The sequence below is a fragment of the Bos grunniens genome, chromosome 7 (assembly GCF_055505025.1).
Source record: "Bos grunniens cultivar Pamir isolate PY7600 chromosome 7, Bosgru_T2T1.0, whole genome shotgun sequence".
NCBI classification, from domain to species: Eukaryota; Metazoa; Chordata; class Mammalia; order Artiodactyla; family Bovidae; genus Bos; species Bos grunniens.
This window is the reverse complement of record NC_141171.1, coordinates 81,474,378-81,493,219: the sequence shown is the minus strand read 5'-3', so window position 1 is coordinate 81,493,219 and position 18,842 is coordinate 81,474,378. Positions and strand designations below refer to the sequence as shown.

General features: G+C 37.3%; 1 protein-coding gene and 1 long non-coding RNA gene across 43 annotated transcripts in view; one reads left to right on the top strand and one right to left on the bottom strand.

The window, feature by feature from the left end:
• The window catches only part of LOC147369883 (uncharacterized), a 192,638-nt gene that overhangs the window by 109,079 nt on the left and 64,717 nt on the right, over nt 1-18,842 (bottom strand). For 5 of the 6 annotated variants that reach the window (XR_015168044.1, XR_015168047.1, XR_015168048.1 and 2 more), the window contains one exon: nt 9,726-9,788. The exons of the other annotated variant lie outside the window; for it this stretch is intronic. This is a non-coding gene — a long non-coding RNA (uncharacterized LOC147369883). The remainder of the gene's footprint in view (nt 1-9,725; nt 9,789-18,842) is intronic. 6 annotated transcript variants of the gene reach the window in all.
• The window catches only part of SSBP2 (single stranded DNA binding protein 2), a 311,630-nt gene that overhangs the window by 267,500 nt on the left and 25,288 nt on the right, over nt 1-18,842 (top strand). For all 37 annotated transcript variants that reach the window (XR_015168031.1, XR_015168030.1, XR_015168029.1 and 34 more), the window contains 2 exons: nt 3,453-3,501; nt 18,024-18,059. Coding sequence is in view for 18 of the 37 variants with exons in the window: in XM_086412832.1 (XP_086268958.1) it covers nt 3,453-3,501; nt 18,024-18,059 (85 nt within the window). In the remaining 19 variants the exon portion in view is untranslated. The remainder of the gene's footprint in view (nt 1-3,452; nt 3,502-18,023; nt 18,060-18,842) is intronic.

Here is an 18,842-nt window from a genome sequence, read left to right as displayed (position 1 = left end):
CTCCATACTTATCATTAAAACAAATTAAATCTTACTATGTAATGGCAAGTAAGTATTTCTAACTGAAATTATGACTTTCTTCATGTCATTATTTTACATGTTGGATAAATTAAAAATTAAAGGAAAGGGCATTAGAGTTAGTGTTACTTAGGCTAGGGCTTCCCTGGTGGCTCAGTGGTAAAAAAGCCTCCTGCCAGTGCAGAAGACACGGGTTCAGTCCCTGGGTCAAGAAGATCCCCTGGAGAAGGAAATAACAACCCACTCCAGTATTCTTCCCTGAGAAATCCCAAGGACAGAGCAGTCTGGCGGGCTACAGTCTGGGGGGCGGCAAAAGAGCTGGGCATGCCTTAGCGACTGAACGACAGGCACCACGTTGGGCTACGTCTTTAATAGTCTAGACATTTGTGTTGGGATCAGGAGGGATCTACCAGAGATCTATAGCTGGATGAGGTTTCTTTAGTTTGTCACTTTTCATTATTTGATACCAAAATGTAATGATAGTAAAAAATACCCAGCCCTGGTCATGAAAGTAAATAAATACCATATTCTAACTGCAGCTTTCTCTCTTACTGAAACCAAACCATTTGGAACAAAATTTTGATTATTTTGTTGTTAAAAAACATACTGGTCATCTCCAAAGAAAATGGTTATTTTGGTATGATTTTTATATTTCCATGCTCTAAACTCAGGGTAAATCATATGCAGTGTCATCTAAAATTAAAATAAGAGCCTATTTTTAGTGTTTCTATAGCTAGTACTATATATTTAGAATTAAAATTCAATATCAATTTCAGTAACTTAAAGTAGAATTTACAAACTGTAACCACAATGTAAATGTTTTCAAATGCATCATAGATTTTTAAAAGAAAACTGTATTTTTAAATAAAGTACATTTTTACAAATTTAAAAAGAATGTAAGATTCAGCATTTTAAAACATTTCTAATTCAACTTTGTGTCCCTTGGTATTTTATAGGAACTAAAAGGACAAATAATTTCAAAGGATCTAGACCCTTTAGGTTCTAGATCATACCCTATAGAATTAGAAGGTTTACATAGTTATTATCTTGAAATGAAATGACTGAATTATGGAAGAAAAGATATTTTTTCTCTTTGGTAGTCATGGTTGCCTTCATCATATCCATACACCCTACCAAAAATTAAAGACTTTTTTTTTTTTGCGAGCTTAAAAAGATGAGTTTATTTGGGAATAGCAGAGGAATTGTAATTTGGGACAAGCAGATTGCAGCAAGCTACAACTGAGTCCGTTAGGTTTGAGGTCTAGGTAGTATTTATGAGTAGGAAATGTAAAGAGAGGAGAGTTCAGTTAGAATCAGTTAAAACAAAAAACAAAGGAAGACCAGCCTTGAAAACTTCCTAAGTAAACAACATTCTTTTAAACTTCATTTTTCTCTTTATTTTTAAATGAGATTAACTGATTCTACTTCAAACTATACTTATGTAGAAATTTACATTCAAAATCATACCTATAGTTTGTAGATTATTCTCTTGATAATACTGATGGCCCTCAAAAGTAGAGAAAACTTACTGCACTTAAGAAGTTGTTCTAATAGAACTACTCACTACTATAACCCTCACTTTATTTGATAGTATTTGCAAAACTTAAAGTGTTTTCTAACACAGTGGTAATGATAGGGGAAATTTAGCTTATCCAAATGAATACTTAACCCATTACAGTAAAATGCAATTTATTATGAAATACATGGTGAGCTGAGACATTAGTATCTGTCAAACAGTTGAAATGCATAAAAGGTATTTTATGGTTCTTAGAATAAATTTAGCGTAATCATTTAATTTTTATTTATTTGTTTAATTAATATTTAGTTTAACATATTAACATTAAGCAAATTTTAAGTAAAAATTATATTTAATATATCTTATTCACACAGTCCTTGTTTAAACATAATACTTCAGAATTATGAAATTATCTGCATATCATTGCAAACAATTTTTGGCCATGATTTGGATATATATATTGTTATCTTGTTGTAAGATAAGTATTTCCTAATTTCTCCACTGTATTTTATTTAACATCAAGCAAGTCAAATATTTCACTTGATCAACATATATCCTGTGCTTAACCTCAGTTTCTGCCCATTAAGACATTGAATCCTCTATGTAAAATCACCTTTCTAAAGTGCTCCAGTAACTAATTATAAAGTCATCATCATCATCTTAGAGAGGAATTATTTCCAGAAACAATACATGTGTCCCTCACCTTCTGGCTGTGCATAATATTTTGACCAGTATTTTGACTCCAACATCTTATTTCCCCCTCTATTTCTCCAACAGAATTGGGTAAAATTGTACTTGGGCATCCTAATGGAGCCTAAGGACACAATTTCTCATGCCCTTCCCTGCTGTTTGCATTCCTTGGAATCCCAAAATAATACTCAAAACAGTTCTAAATATTCCAACCAAACATGGGTAATACAGCTAATTTGGACAATTTCTATCTAACATTTAGAATTTTAGGCTTAAGGTCCATAGAGTAAGAATCAGGGGACTTTTTTTTTTTTTTTAATTAAAAAGCTCAGTGTTTTCATTGATATTAGAGGGAAAGGAGTTTTGAGTGACCCTAATTACAAAGGACATGCTAACAGTAGTCTCCTTCTCATCAGGCAGTATTTATTCAGGTGCAGTTAATACTAAAAGCATATGGACAGGAGAACTTTTTAATTTAACTAGGCATTAATTTTGTTTTAAAATCATTATGTCTTTAAGCTATAGAATAGGGAGCATGCTTCTCCACCCTAACATGAAGCAATGTATTGACATATGTTGGCATAGCTTACCTCCTGTTTTTTCCCCCCAAGATTTACTCTGACCACCGTCTTGAACTACAATTATGAAAACAAGAAATGTGATCCCCTTGTTTAATAGTAACTAAATTGTCAGCACTGAAAGATAGATTGACATATAGATGTATAAAGTAATGTGATATTCTATGCAAATTTTTTGAAGAGGAGGGAACTTTTATATACATTTATTTGTAGCTTAATACAAGCAATAATTTTATATATAATTCTATTTTACAATTTCATTTTGAATGATACAGAAAGGACTTATATTGATGTCACATTTATAGTTTGTATTTATCTCATAATTAGTTATTTTTACTCCAAAAGCAGATTCTTATAATGATTCAATATATGTATATATATATTTACTGCTATAGGTGATTACCACTTTTAGTGGTTATTATAATAACTGAACCTAGTAATTTGATTTGGAAAGAAAGCTGTTTGGGGAATGATAAGGCTTTTGGATTTTAGTAATTAAAAAAGCTGTGAGAATATAAAGAGTAATTGCAGTGCTGAACTAGAACAGCATGGTAACTGAATTTATAAATGTTAGTATTTTATGATGTTGTTGCTTATTGTGAAACATTCAGAGCATGAGTTAAAATTTCATTTATCATATTGTCTTGTAGGGGCCCAGGTGGTGGTAGACCTTGGCCAAACCCGACAAATGCCAATTCAGTGAGTACATATATATATTTTTTCACTTTCTTTGTGCTTTGTAACAGTTAACAACAAAAATCTGTTCCTTTTGAGAGCCCCACAATTGGTCATATTAACCTTTTTTAAGTAATAATTCAAAAGTATTTTTATATGTTCTTAGAAAAATATGTATAATCCTTGAAGTTATGTGATTTGTTTCACTTCAAGATGTAAGGTAAAGATGCATTCTATGTAGATTAACGGACATTCAAAAATAGAGGAATAGTGTGATTTATTGCAAAAAGAATACTGCAGTAGCCTACATTTATCATAAAATCTATCATATAATGAATTCACCTATAAAATAACTATAGTAATTACTAAATTGCCAAATAAACCCAATTATGACCAGGTATTATGATTCTGTTTGCTGTTCTAGTTGTACCTAGGCTTGCTCTCTCGCTGCTCCAGGAAACAAGTGTAGCTTTGCCTTGTGCCTATGGACTAAACTGCCGTCCTTAGGCTTGTATCTATGGTATCTGTGTATCTGGCATCATGGGAGTTTTCCTTATCATTTTGTGGCTGTGATTTGACTGCATAAATATATTTGTTTCTTAATAATGTCACAAATGTAGGCACAGGTTAAAATTTAAGCTTTCAGTCTTTAAAATAATACTTTAAATCTACTGACCCAGGAGATAGCTTTCTTGACTTTTGAAACCTTGGGTTCATATGTGAGAGAGTTCTCCTCCGTACATCTGTGTAGTATGTGCACTGCACAAAGATGCCTGAGTCAGAGTCAGCAGGAGACCGGAAGATAGCTGGTTTCCAGTCGTGAAGTCTGTGGAGTATTTACCCAGAAGGGATGCCTTTTGCTTATATGCAGGTACCTACATTGACTAGCAGTGGCCTTAATTCTGAATAAACATGAAACTGATCCAATGTTTAACATTAATTTAAATTTTAAGAAAATGTAAATTTGTGAAGTGTGGATGGTATGGACTTCCCATGTAGCTCAGCTGGTAAAGAATCCACCTGCAAGGCAGGAGACTCCAGTTCAATTCCTGGGTGTGCAAGATCTGCTGGAGAAGGGATAGGCTACCCACCCCAGTATCCTTGGGCTTCCCTGGAGGATGGTATAGACAGAATCATCCTGAATCTATTTCTGTTCTAAAGTAGAAATCACTTACTTCTCATATTAAGTAACTGTCATATTTTTAGAGAAAATGTTTAATCTGTATTACTTGCCTATCTCTTAGATTCAATAGCTATGACGTTTGATAATTAAATAAAATTGCTTGGGGTGGAGAGAATGATGATGTTGCTTCTGCTTGGGTCTTCAGTGCACTATTTCAGCAGATCTTATACTCTTTTACCTGGTTATGTTATATATGACTATCTTTACTCCAGTTTTCTTTTCATTTGTGTGTATGCTTTTGAATACTTCACATTTCTATTTCCTTTTTGCTCTATGTGCCTTTCAAACTTTAAGACTTCCCTTTAAAATGGCATCTAACTGGCAGCTCAGATGTTTTCTTTGAACTTCCCATTAAAATACCCAAAGGTACAGGAAAACAATTTTTTAATAACGGTAGAAACTCTGCCAGTCTTCCTGTTGTCAGAATCTGGAGCATATTTCTATTATCTGCACATCTGGTGAAACAGGATTAAAAAGCACAATCGATGACCCACCTCCACTAGTAAGCTTTCCTACCTAAAAGCAAAAAGACCTCTCTCCTTCCTCAGTGCCCACTTAGCCAGCCATCCCTACACTGCAGGGCAGGAGTGAGCTCACACCCACTACTGCCCACCTTCCCCAGCACCTCCTGTACTCTTAACCAGAGACCCTATCCTCTAAAAGCCACCAAGGAAGGACTGATACTGAAGGCGGTACATTGTACCTAGCAAGTGTGTTATCCGAGTAAAGAGCATTAGATAGAGGCAGAGATGAGGAAAGAGCTGTACTTTCTTACGATTTTTTAAAGTACAGTGAGTCTCTGACATATGAACCTTCGAGTTGCAAACTTTCAAAGATACAAACATGTGTTCACGTGTCCAGTCATGTAAGTTAGTTCACGTGTCTGGTGTATATTGTCACCTGCTTGCGTCGCCCACAAGCGGCTGTGCTCTTGTGTACTTTACAGTACTGTGTAGAGTACAGTCATACGGTATCTTGATTTCAAGTCCAGGATGTCCAGAAGCTGGCATAAAAGCAGCGGTGATGTAGGTGGTACTGCTAAGAAGTGCCAGCTGTTGTACCATACTACTGTACTTTTCAAGGTACTACAGTGTGAGATCAAAAATGTTTGTGTTTGTTTTTTTATGTATTATTTGTGTGAAAAGTATTATAAACCTATTACAGTACAATACTATATAGCCAATTACGTCAGTTTGGGTACCTAGGCTAACTTTATTGGACTTACAACAAATTGGACTTACACACGTACTCACAGAACAGAACTCATTCATATTTAGGGGACTTTCTATACCAAAGACACCCTTCAGGATTTCACAGAGCCAAGCAGTGTGGATAGAAGAACTCACCATATCAGGTCAGCAGCTCTGCGTTATTTTAGATCCCGAGAAACACTAGGAGTTAAGAGAAGGAGCTGTGCATATCAAACCACTGTCCAACAACCACTCCAAAGTGGGCGTTTGGCTAGCACACATGTAGGCACGTAATCAAGTTGAAAGCAATTCCTGCTAATGTGATTAATGTATACCACATATGTGTTTTCCTACCCTCAAAGAATTTGATGGGATAGGGAAAAGTTGTGAGAACACCTATTGTTTTCTCTTCACAAAGAGAAAGGAGTCATCATCCTGAGCACTGAAAGGAAAAGCATTCCTCCGAAATACGGTTGTTTATGAGAAGAAAAAACCATAGGCAAGTGATGACTTTCTAGCAAAAACATAAGGCTTACATGAAACAAAGCAAAAGTATTCAAGAGGGATTTTTTTTCCCCCTGCTTACCATAGATTATACTGTAGTGACAATTGACCTTTATTATTTTGAATTCCAAGTTCTTTGGGCTTTTTGTCTGTATTTAAAATTACAAATAGTTTTCATTTTGTGTCAGTACAGTATGCCCAGGGCTCCTCAGGGTAGCGTGCTAAAGGTTGGCTGCTTTGCTTTTGCTGTTTCCAAATATGTTTTATATACTTTTTTTTCTTTTAAGGACTTTGTTTCCTAAAAACGAAGAGACTATCTTTCACAGTATAAGGATCAACATTTTAAAATTAATATTGATGTAATCTGTTTTCTGATCTGCACACCTTATTTTGATTCCACCAGTTGTCCCTACAGTGTCTTTTGTAACAAAAGAAAATCCCCATTCACTCGTTGCATTCATTTGTCAAGTCCTTTGTCTCCTTTAACCTGGAACAGTTCCTTTGTCTTTTTTAACCTTGGAGTTTTGTTGACCACAAGCCAGTTATTTTGTACAGTGTCCCATAATTTGGTCTTGGTGGATGTTTCCTCACAATTAGATTCAGGTTATATATATTTGTCAGGAATCCCCAGAAGTAACTTTGGGTTTTTCTCAGTGGATCATTTCAGGAGGTGTGTGGTGGTAATTGTCTATTATTTGTGTTACTTACATTAACTTCAGTCACTTAGTTAAGGCGGTGCTTGTTACGTTTCTCCACTGTTAAATTATTGTTTTTCCCTTTGTAATTATCTGCTTGTGAGACATACTTCAACACTGCCATAAAGATCATACTTTAATCCTCTGCTTTTTGTATCCATTGATAATTCTCTCCTGAATTATCTTTTCACTGTGTTGGTTGCCAAATGGCTATTTTCTATCTTTCCTTCTCTACTTATTACTTGATTCTTTACTAGGTGAGTTTTTCTTTCTTCTCCAATCATTCATATATATCTGATGTACTTGTGGATTCTACTTTGTCCAAAGGTTTTGTTTTTTAAATAAAATCATGTCAGATTTGTCCAGTTAGAACCCCTTCAAGTTGGGTCATTTGTCCTTTTGACATATCCCTGTTATGCTTTGAGCATTTTGAAGCTCATATTTTCCCAGCCTTAACCCTGATAACAGCCATTTATATACGGGTCCTTGGTTCCTTTTAGTGGAGAGTGGTATTTAGAACCCATTGGTGTGACCTAACTTCTAGCCATCTCAACCAACAGATACAGATACATATATATACATACACACATACCCATAGCCACACACATCTGTATCTTTATCTATCCATATTAAAACCAGGAGTACACGCTGCAGCTCTGTTTACAATTAGCCAAGACATGGAAGCAACCTAAGTGTCCATCAAAAGATGAATGGATAAAGATGATGTGCTGTGTATAAATGGTATGTTCAGTTCAGTCGCTCAGTCATGTCTGACTTTTTTATGACCCCATGGACTATAGCATGCCAGGCCTCCCTGTCCATCACCAACTCCCAGAGTTTACCCAAACTCATGTCCATTGAGTTGGTGATGCCATCCAGCCCTCTCATCCTCTGTGGTTCCCTCCTTCTCCTGCCTTCAGTTTTTCACAATGGTATATTGCTGCTGCTGCTGCTAAGTCACTTCAGTCGTGTCCGACTCTGTGCGACCCCACAGATGGCAGCCTACCAGTCTCCCCAGTCCCTGGGATTCTCCAGGCAAGAACACTGGAGTGGGTTGCCATTTCCTTCTCCAATGCATGAAAGTGAAAAGTGAAAGTGAAGTCGCTCAGTCGTGTCCGACCCTCAGCGACCCCATGGACTGCAGCCTTCCAGTCTCCTCCGTCCATGGCATTTTCCAGGCACGAGTACTGGAGTGGGGTGCCATTGCCTTCTCCAACGGTATATTACTCAGGCATTAAAAAAAAAAAAAAAGAATGAGTGAAATAATGACATTTGTGGCAACATGAATGGATCTAGAGATTAACATGATAAATCAGACAAAGAAAAATATCATATGATATCACCCATATGTGGAATCTGACTTTTTAAATGATACAAATCAACTTATTTTCAAAATAGAAACAGATTGCCAGATACTGAAAACAAACTTATGATTCCCAAAGTGGGAGAATGTGGAAGGGATGGATAAATCAAGAGCTTGAGAATAACATATACATGCTACTATATACAAGATAGATAATCAACAAGGACCTACCATATACCAAGAAAACTCTACTCAGTATTCTGTGATAACTTATATGAGAAAAGAATCTGTAAAAGAATAAACATGTATGTGTATAACTGAATCACTTTGTGGTACACTTGAAACTAACACTACTGTAAATCAGCTAAAGTCCAATAAAATTTAAAAGCAGAAAACCATGAGTGCACACTGGTGCTTCAACTGTAATTCAATACGACAGAGTTCATTCTAGACTTCTTGCTTTCCATGTTGTTTATTCACTTCTCTGAAAGTAAGAAGTCTGCCTACCATTATCCACAATAAATTTATTTATCTGTGTAATCTGTATCTTCACATAGTTTTGTCATATATGTTTCAAACAAAAATCTTTTGGCACCCCTTTACATGGCAGCAGGAGAAACATTTTTTAAAACAAATTTATGGGACTTACCCGGTGGCACAGTGGATAAGAATCTGCCAGCCAACTCAGGGGACATGGCTTCAGTCCCTGGTCCAGGAAGATTCCACATACTGAGGAGCAACCAAACCCCTGCACCAACTGCTGATCCTGAAACTCTAGAACCTGCGAGCCACAACTACTGAGCCCATGTGCTACAGCCACTAAACCCCACACACAGAGTCTGTGTACTCCTCAACAAGAGACATCACCACCATGAGAAGCCCACACTCTGCAACGAAGAGCAGCCCTGCTCACCAAAACTAGAGAAAGCTTGCACTAAGCAGCAAAGACTCAGTGCAGCCGAAACTAAATAAAATTATTTTTTAAATTTATATTTTTAATTCAGATAATATGATTTTTACTTTTAACTTCCCTTATGCTGAGTATAACAGTATTGGCCTCTAATTCTTACTTGGAAACTTACAAGTCTGCCAACCTTTTTATTTTTTATGTTTTTCACAAAGAACTGTACATTTGAGCTGAACTGTAGAACAGGTTCTAATCATAAAGTAGCAAGCACTTTTATCAAAAATACCTGAATTAGCTTTGTCAGGAGATACTTTTGATTATATGTACCAACCTAACTAGGCTCATACTGAAGGAAAATACTACTGGATCATGTATCTGAAAAGTCCAGATATAATTTGCTGGGGGACACATTTGGCTCCAGGGTTCAAATAACACCATCAGGACCCTGTCCCTATTCACCGCTTACCCTTGTTCCACGAGTCTGGCAAGAAGGCTGTGTGAGGCTCCAGATTTGTATCCTCACAGCTCCCTGTTAAGCACAAAAGAGCACAACTCTCATCAGTTAAGCACAGGTACTGGAAGTAACTAACTGAAGTAGATTTGCTCAGCTTGGATACATAGTCTTATTCATGAACCAGCTATGACCCGGGGGTACAGTGCTCTATCCACCAGGCCCGGCTCACTCACTCAACCCCCTGAGCCCCGCCTGAACCACATGGAAAAATAAGAGCGATATGGTTCAAAGAAAATGCAGGGAACAATTGGCAGAAGAGGGGCTGAGCAGAAACAACAGATGATCAGTTTAGCACTGTATTCCTCAACTCACTAACTGGACAGGAAACAGAGAAAACTCCTGTAAGGAAAAATAAGGATCTACTAGAGTGATTAAGCCCAAGAGAAATACAAATATTTTACTCCAGGTAGGAACTTTGCCCTATTAAAAATAGATGCTCATTTTTTTAAAAGAGCACTAAAAAATAAAAGAACATTTTCAGCTTTACAGTGACACAGAGAATGTTCCCCTCCCTGGTTTCTAGTGAACTGAATTTCAGTGCATATAAGGTAGTTTTGAATTTCACAGTTGATGAAAACTCCTTAGCTAAAATAAAATGTTAAGCTACTTAGCTAATCATTTTTTAATAAAGCCAAAGAGAACCTCTAGGTATTCTGCTATTCATCTACCATGGCACCAATCATAAATACTAGGAGTCAGAATATTTCAGGATTTTTGGATTGTCGTCACATCTCTTGAATTTTCTGTCTAGCTTAACCAGACAAACATGTGGCCTTAATTTTTATTATCTGTCAAATAAGAGATTTGTGTAGTTCTATGATTCTGATCTTCTAGCTCTCTGGTCTTGTCTTCTACATCTGCATTTTCATCTTAATGGATATTTTGTATAGTATATGGGGGAGGGGTGGAGGGAAAAGATTAATTATGCTGGGGAAATTCTGGTGACTGGAGGTAGAGAAGAGCCTGGACAAAAGTAAAGAGAAGAGGGATTGTAGGAAATGTGTGAGGAAAAAATATTAGATTCTTAGTGGCTGGAACATAGCTTTGGAAGGCAGAGAAGGCAGCAAAGCTGGAAAAAGAAAGATGGACCATGATGTGTTCAGGGCTTTGAATGCTGAAAAATCTGGAATTATCATCTGTGTGGAACAGAATTTTGTTTTAGGATGATAGTATATAAAATGGATACATAGGGAAACAATATTGAAAGAGTAGAGTAACGGGCCTTACAAAATGCTGCCAGTCTGAGGTAGAGCAGTGGAGAAAGGATGGAGGAGATAAAAATGTGACACATGTCATCAAAAACAACTGGTGGTTGTTGGATTTAGAGATAAAGAAATGAAGTTGAAGGTGATTTCAGGTCTTTGAGACTAGTTTTCAGGGAAAGATATACCCAGTTGAATGCAGATTCCAAAGAATAGCAAAGACAGATAAGAAGACCTTCTTCAATGAACAAGTGCAAAGAAATAGACGGAAACAATAGAACGGGAAAGATTAGAGCTCTTTTGGAAAGAGATCGGAAAAAATTGGAGATGTCAAGAAAACATTTCAAACAAGGATGGGCATGATAAAGGACAGAAGCAAAAGAAAATTAAGAAGAGGTGGCAAGAATGTACAGAACTATACAAAATGTCTTAATGACCCAGATAATTATGATGGTTTGGTCACTCACCTAGAGCCAGATATCCTATAGTGTGAAGTGGGCCTTAGGAAGCATGACTGCAAATAAAGTTAATGGAGATGACAGAATTCCAGCTGAGCTATTTCACATCCTAAAAGATGATGCTGTTAAAGTGCTGCACTCAGTATGTCAGCAAATTTAGAAAACTCAGCAGTGGCCACAGGACTGGAAAAGGTCAGTTTTCATCCCATTCCCGAAGAAGGGCAATGCCAAAGAATATTCAAGCTACCATACAATTGCAGTCATTTCACATGCTATTAATGTTATGCTCAAAATCCTTCAAGCTAGGCTTCAACAGTACATAAACCAAGAAATTCCATATGTGCAAGCTGGCATTAGAAAAGGCAGAGAACCAGAAATCAAGTTGCCAACATTCAATGGATCATGGAGAGAGCAAGGGAATTCCAGAAAAACATTAGTTCTGCTTCATTGACTATTCTGAAGTCCTTGATTGTGTGGATCACAACAAACTGTGGAAAATTCTTAGAGAAATGGGAATACCAGACCACCTTACACCTGTGTCCTGAGAAACCTTGTATGCAGATCAAGAAGCAACGGTTAGAACTGTACATGGAACTATGGACTGATTAAAAATTGGGAAAAGAGTACAACTAAGCTGTATATTGTCACCTGCTTATTTAACTTATATGCAGGGTACATCCTGCCAGGCTGTATGACTCACAAGCTGGAATCAAGATTGCCAGGAGAAATACCAACAACCCCAAATATGCAGATAATACCACTAATTGCAGGAAGTATAGAGGAACTAAAGAGTCTCTTGATGAGGGTGAAAGAAGAGAGTGAAAAAGCTGGCTTAAAACTCAACTTTCAAAAACTAAGATCATGGCATCCAGTCCCATCATTTTATGGTAAATAGAAGGTGGGAAAGTGGAAACAGTGACAGATTTTATTTTCTTGGGCTCCAAAATCACTGCAGACAGTGACTGCAGCCATGAAATTAAAAGACTCTTGCTCCTTGGAAGAAAAGCTATGACAAACCTAGACACTATGTTTAAAAGCAGACACATCACTTTGCCAACAAAAGTCCATATAAGCAAAGCTATAAAAGTTTTTCCAGTAGTCTTGTACAGATGTGAGAGTTGGACCATATAACAGGCTGAGCATTAAAGAATTAATGCTTTTGAATTGTGGTATTGGAGAAGACTTTTGAGAGTCCTTTGGACTGCAAGGAGACCAAACCAGTCAATCCTAAAGGAAATCAACCCTGAGTATTCATTGGAAGGACTGGTGCTGAAGCTGAAGCTTCAGTATTCTGGTCACCTGAGGCAAAGAGCTGACTCACTAGAAAAGCCCCTGTTCCTGGGAAAGATTGAAGGCAAAAGGAGAAGGGGGTAGCAGAGGATGAGATGGTTAGAGAGCATCACCAACTCAATGGACAGGAATTTGAGCAGACTCTGGAAGATAGTGGAGGACAGAGGAACCTGGCATGCTGCAGTCCATGGGTTCACAAAGAGCTGGACATGATGTAGCAACCCAACATCATCATCAGTGAGGATGGGAGTAACACAGAGTGAAATGAGGACATGGGGGAAACGCAGGCTTAGAGCGTAGGCTGTGAGCTTTGTTATTGGAATGTTAAATTTCAAGAATTTGTAAAGCACCACCTTTGATTCTTCTACAATGCCTAATGTGTGTTTCTGTAATTGTGCTTAATGCATTATAATAAACCTGTAACGTTCAACCTCTGCTGAGTACCCGCTGATGTGTGACCAGCAGTTATTTTTCCCTAGTCACATGCCCTTCCTACATTCCTTATCCTTGGCCCCTTTTCTATCAGCTAAACTTGTCTCTTACTTTACGGTGGGGAAAAAAAAGTAAACATCAGACTCACATTCTTCAAATTCTACACTTCAGTATTATCAGACCTTTAATCATATTTCTTTCCTCTTGTCTTAGTAGTGTTCTTCTCAATGCTAGCCATTTGGTCTGGTCTCTTTATCCCACCTCTTCATGTTTCTACATATCTTGCTCTTTCATTTTTTAAAGGAGTCTTCATCTATCCCTTTCCCTTGGTTGGAACTTTGCCTAACAGTGTGCCAATTAACAAATCCCGGGACAACCTTAAAACCCCCAGTCTTTCTCTCTTCTAGAGTTGGAAGGGATAACCGAGAGAAGACTTCTCTCAACCCTTCATCAGTGTCAAACCACAGTCCCGCATCTCCCACACTGACTCTGTCACCACCATTCTCCTGGGCAGTGGATTCCTTGATACTCCTCCTCTTCATTCCTGTGCAGCTGTGCAATGCCAGAAATACAGCAGGTGATGGACGAAGATCGGTTAAACTCAACCGTTTCAGTTCCTAGTGATCTTCCACTTAGCAAAACTAAGGACTTATTTTCTGTCATCATACCTGAACTTTGAAATATTCTACACCTTGGTTTTGTTTTAAATGTCTGTTGATTTCTTTTCATTTAAGTAATGTTTTCTTCCATATTTGCACTAGCATATTCCTTTATATTATTTATTCTTGGGCGTGTCACAGAGAAGTTGAAAGACAAGCCCAGTAAGGCTCAAAAGTAAGCCCAGTTTAGGCATTTTCTAGCCAGCCTGCTCCCACTTCTTGCTTCTTAAAAGTCTGCCTTGACATTTTATAGAATATTTTCTCCAGGTTTTCCTCCAGTCACATTATCTACCCTTTTTTTTTAAGTTAATTTATTTTTTAATTGAAAGATACTTTACAGAATTTTGTTTTGTTTTCTGTCAAACCTCAATATGAATCAGCCATAGGTATACATATATCCCCTCCCTCTTGAACCTCCCTCCCATCTCCCTACCCTCTAGGTTGATACAGAGCCCCCGTTTGGGTTTCCTGAGCCACACAGCAAATTCCCATTGGCTATCTATTTTACATATGGTAATGTAAGTTTCCATGTTACTCTCTCCATATATCTCACCCTGTCCTCCCCTCTCCCCATGTCCGTAGGTCTGTTCTCTATGTTTCTTTTTCCATTGCTACCCTGCAAATAAATTCTTTGGTACCATCTTTCTAGATTCCATGTATATGCATTAGTATACCATTATCTACCCTTTTTTAATTGGTAATGTTCTTTAATTCCAATCTTGGGCTTTTTTTCAGTTTAACGTTTTCAACTAACGAAACTATCGTTTAGTTTCGATAACTAAACATAATCAAATCCTATAGTAAGTATTGTGCATGGCACACAATGGGGATTTAGTTAATTGAAACTTTATCTCTTGTCCTGATCTCCAATGAATTCTTAACCACTACTTCTAAATATCTGTTGATTGGTTTTAACTCAGTGTCTACTAGAGCTTTTGAATACAATATCAGTCATTCCCCAAACCTGTCCCCTGCTTCCTAAACTCCCTATATATGAGTTAGTAGCACCATCATCCACCCAGTCAGCATGTTGGAAACCTTGGAATTTCCTTAACTTCTCACCCAGTTTGTCCCCAAGCCCTGCAGAGTACATTTGCAAAGTCTGTCAAATTCTCTTATCCCTATTTATCTTAATCAGCATTGCCTAGAACTCTTTTTATCATCTCTTGCCTAGACTTTTTGCAATATTCTCCTAACTTGTATTCATGCTCCACGATGCCTGTAGAGTTATCTTACTAAAATACGTAAATTTGAACATGTCTCTCAAAACCTGCTGTTTCCAACAGCATAGATTTAGCCTGACCATGTAGCCTCATCACTTACCACAATCGCCTGTAAGTCCCACACTGCAACAACTGTAAAATTACATACCGTTTCCCTAATAAACTGAGTACTTTCACATTTGTTTATTACATGCCGATCCTTCTCTTTGTCCTTGTAATGGACCCCCACTCCCTCTCCTATTCCCAGTTTCCCAGCTCAAATACATCTTCTGTACCCACATAGTACTGCTTCTGTTATTGTTGTATTTGGTTTCTCAGACTAGGCAGACAGACACTGCTGTTATTTATGAGAGTTCAGATTCCGTAAAGTGCTAGGGATAAGAGCCCAAATGTTCCTCTTCTCTGAATGAGGGCAAGGACTACGAGGTAGAAAACAGTGAATACAAGAGCTTGACAGGGCAAAAATGGAAATAAACTGAACTGGAGGGGGTAACAAACTTTTTAAAGTAGTTTTAAATGTTTATTATACTTAATGGTGTTTGAAGAAACCATGAAGAGGGAGAAGTTAGTACTTGTGAGAATGAGATGTTCAAGAGGGGCTAACTTTGGAAATAAAGACTTCTTTTCCCCCTACCTGAGATGAATGGACGAAATTTTAAGTCTATAAATAATGAAGTGTTTAGTTGAAGATGAAGGCATGGCAGTAATTTGATGGCTTTGATGTATGACCAAAGGACAAAGTACTAACTCAGGATAGTCGAACCACCAGTAAGGGCCAGTTCACAAAAGTCAGTTGTTAAAAATTCAGGAACTTTGTCAGCTGATTGTTAAAATCATTGGTAGCTTGAAATCTGCCTTATAGGAATATTTACACAGCATAAATTGGCACATACTACAGATTTGGAGTTTTTCCCTCAAGTACAGCACACCTCTAGAATACTTTGGAGCTTCCATCACAGCTGAGCCAAAATGCTTCCAGCTGTTAGTGAAAACTAGGTTAAAGCTGGAGAACATGATCATGTGTTGGACCTTGTCAAGCTTGTTTTGTTTTCCTTGCCAGGCACTCTCTACTATAAAACAGAAAAGTTGGCTAGAGGATGATCAAAAAAGAGTTGGGAATTAACAAAGTAGACTTCAGGATAATGAATTTAAGATATGAGAGAGAGAAAGAAAATGCTGGAATTGTGATGGGATAAGATTCTGGTTGGAATATAGAGTGTTGTTTGTGAGTGTCATGAAGAACAAGAAAGATGTCAGTCAGGAAAGTTGTTTAGATCTTAGATCTCTGTGCAAAACTTTTAGGATGTAGTCATGCTCATATATGGAAAAAAACTGGGCTTGGGGGAGGGGCACGGGGAGGGTATTTCTGTAAAGTAAAGGCAGTGAGTGTGTTCCTAACATCTAAAGAGTGGTTTTTTTGATCGCTAAGTCATGTCTGACTCTTTTGTGACTCCATGGACTGTAGCCCACCAGTCTCCCATGGACAAATGGAATTCTCAAGGCAAGAGTATTGGAATTGTTAGATCATATCTTGAAGTTGCTTGAGGATGACAGTAGGCAATAGAGACAGAAAGAACATGAGCCTGGTGTTTAAGTTATAAGGAAATGAAAACTGGAGCCGGCAGATAAGTTGGTGATTTGGAGACAGCAGGGACACGTATTTAAAGTAAATAGCAGAGGATGGATGATTGATCGTGAACTGCAAAAGACCCAAGAGAGCAAAGCTGTATTCATTCACCCAGTCGAGTAAATGTACAGTGCCATAGCGATCCTGATACTCACAGACACAATCACCACCACTAACAATACTGAGCACTCAGTAACGGCCGTGTGCGGTGCTGAGTTACACAGAAAGTGGCCCAAGCAGAGGCTCAGACGCCTGTGGTCTGGGCTTAAAGCCAAACAAGGGCATCAAACAATGAGGAGAGTTTTCAAATAACTGAATGTTAAAATCATTAGAAAAAGTATAGCTTTGTTGTCTTTCTGCTTTATGATTTCATATTATTTTTATGTTTAATTAGAAGGAAGGTATTGATGTAGAGGGAGCATTTAGGTACAGACACTATAATCTTTTCACCATTCTTAAGGTCCTGTTTTAGCCCTGGCTGTCTTACCCCAAGACGATAGTAATTTACTGGCTTTTTTCAGAATAAGGCAAAAATATCTCTTCTAGATGTGAAGATGAAAGATGTAAGCTAGTGAGCTTGTGTGAAAAAAAGAATATTTGGATCAACTTCTCTATTAATATCCACACTTAAGGAGTTATTTTTAAATATATGTTTTCCAGTTTTCATTTCTTAAATTTTCATAGCAATGTCATATTAATACCTTGTAATCTCTAGAAAAGAGCTTGGTTAAGAGCTTGATTTGAAGGGAATGAGGGAATATGTTACCCATATTTGATCCCCACAAATTAGTAGTCCTCGGAGACTTAAATTAGCAAAATATTTTGCATTCATTATATTGTTTTCTAGAAGCTAGTTAGAAAGGAAAAGGGGAAACAGGTTTATATGTCAAGTATTGACCCATACTGCATGAATATAGTAGCCTGAAACCTGTCTCTAAAAAAATAATGTATCCCAGATGCACATAAATTAGAAATGACATCTGTAAAATCTACTAATTTGAAAAATTCTGGTTTCTGGTTTTTACCTGCACAAATATATATCTTTCTAATAATAGAATAAGTGTCACTAGTATCAAGCAGTGAGTATAACTGCCCTGAAAGCAATATAACTTGAAACTGTAATTCTGTCTAAATTCTTCTTGACTAATATCCTTTCCCTTTTTTAATAAATTCAAGATAGGTCTGCATTTTATTCAGTTTTCTAGCACTCAGACATATATAAATGCCTTTATCCTTTATTATCCTTTGTGATAAATTTTAAAACTTGATAAAAGTTAGAAAATAGATTCATTTTAGGTCAGTCTCCTTACTGCCACATGAATCAGAATATGTCTATTTTTCATCCTGTTCATGTTCCAGATACCATACTCCTCAGCGTCTCCTGGGAATTATGTAGTAAGTACATTTGGGTTTGTTTGCTCATAAGAATTGATGTTACGTTTTATTTGGGCAATGAAATAGTTGTCCAGATGTTAAAAGAGCCCCTGTGTATTGGCCAAGAAGTGAACATCTGATTTGTATTGAGTTGTTTCGTCTGCCAACCTCAGTACATATGTTGATGTTCATTAGTGAAACAGTTATCAATCTGGCCAAAATTGCCCTGAGTACTGTGTTTTACTTCAGCATATGTTTCTGTAAGCCAGTACAATACCCTGTCCAATCATGAAGAAGCACCCCCAGTTACACAGTGATATGCTTGAATTTGTAGTTCTTCATAATCTACACCCCCGCACCACCCCATTGCCGTACACAGAGTCTAAGAAGACAGTAAACTTTCTCCCAATCACAAAGAGAATCCGACAGCAGAATGACGACTGATAATTTGGGAGAGGGGTGTTTAATTTTCACTGTTAGAAATCGAGAGCACTTATCATTTTGTACATGTTAATAATGTCCAATGATTTATATTTGTCGATTCAGCGGGTTTTACATGATCTCTTGAACTTACAAATGACCTTTTAACCATCATCACATTAGAATCCATGCTGTGTCTAAAGGCCATCACAGAACATAATTTGTTATACTGTTTAGCAGAGAAGCAGGAATAAATGGTAAAACCGAAAATCTTTCCCAAGGAGATATTCATAGGCGGTGGTTAACCAGAGTAGGAAAAGAGAGTCCTTTGGAAGATCAGTATCAATTGATCAGTTTTACTTTCCATGGAGACAGTGTTCTATG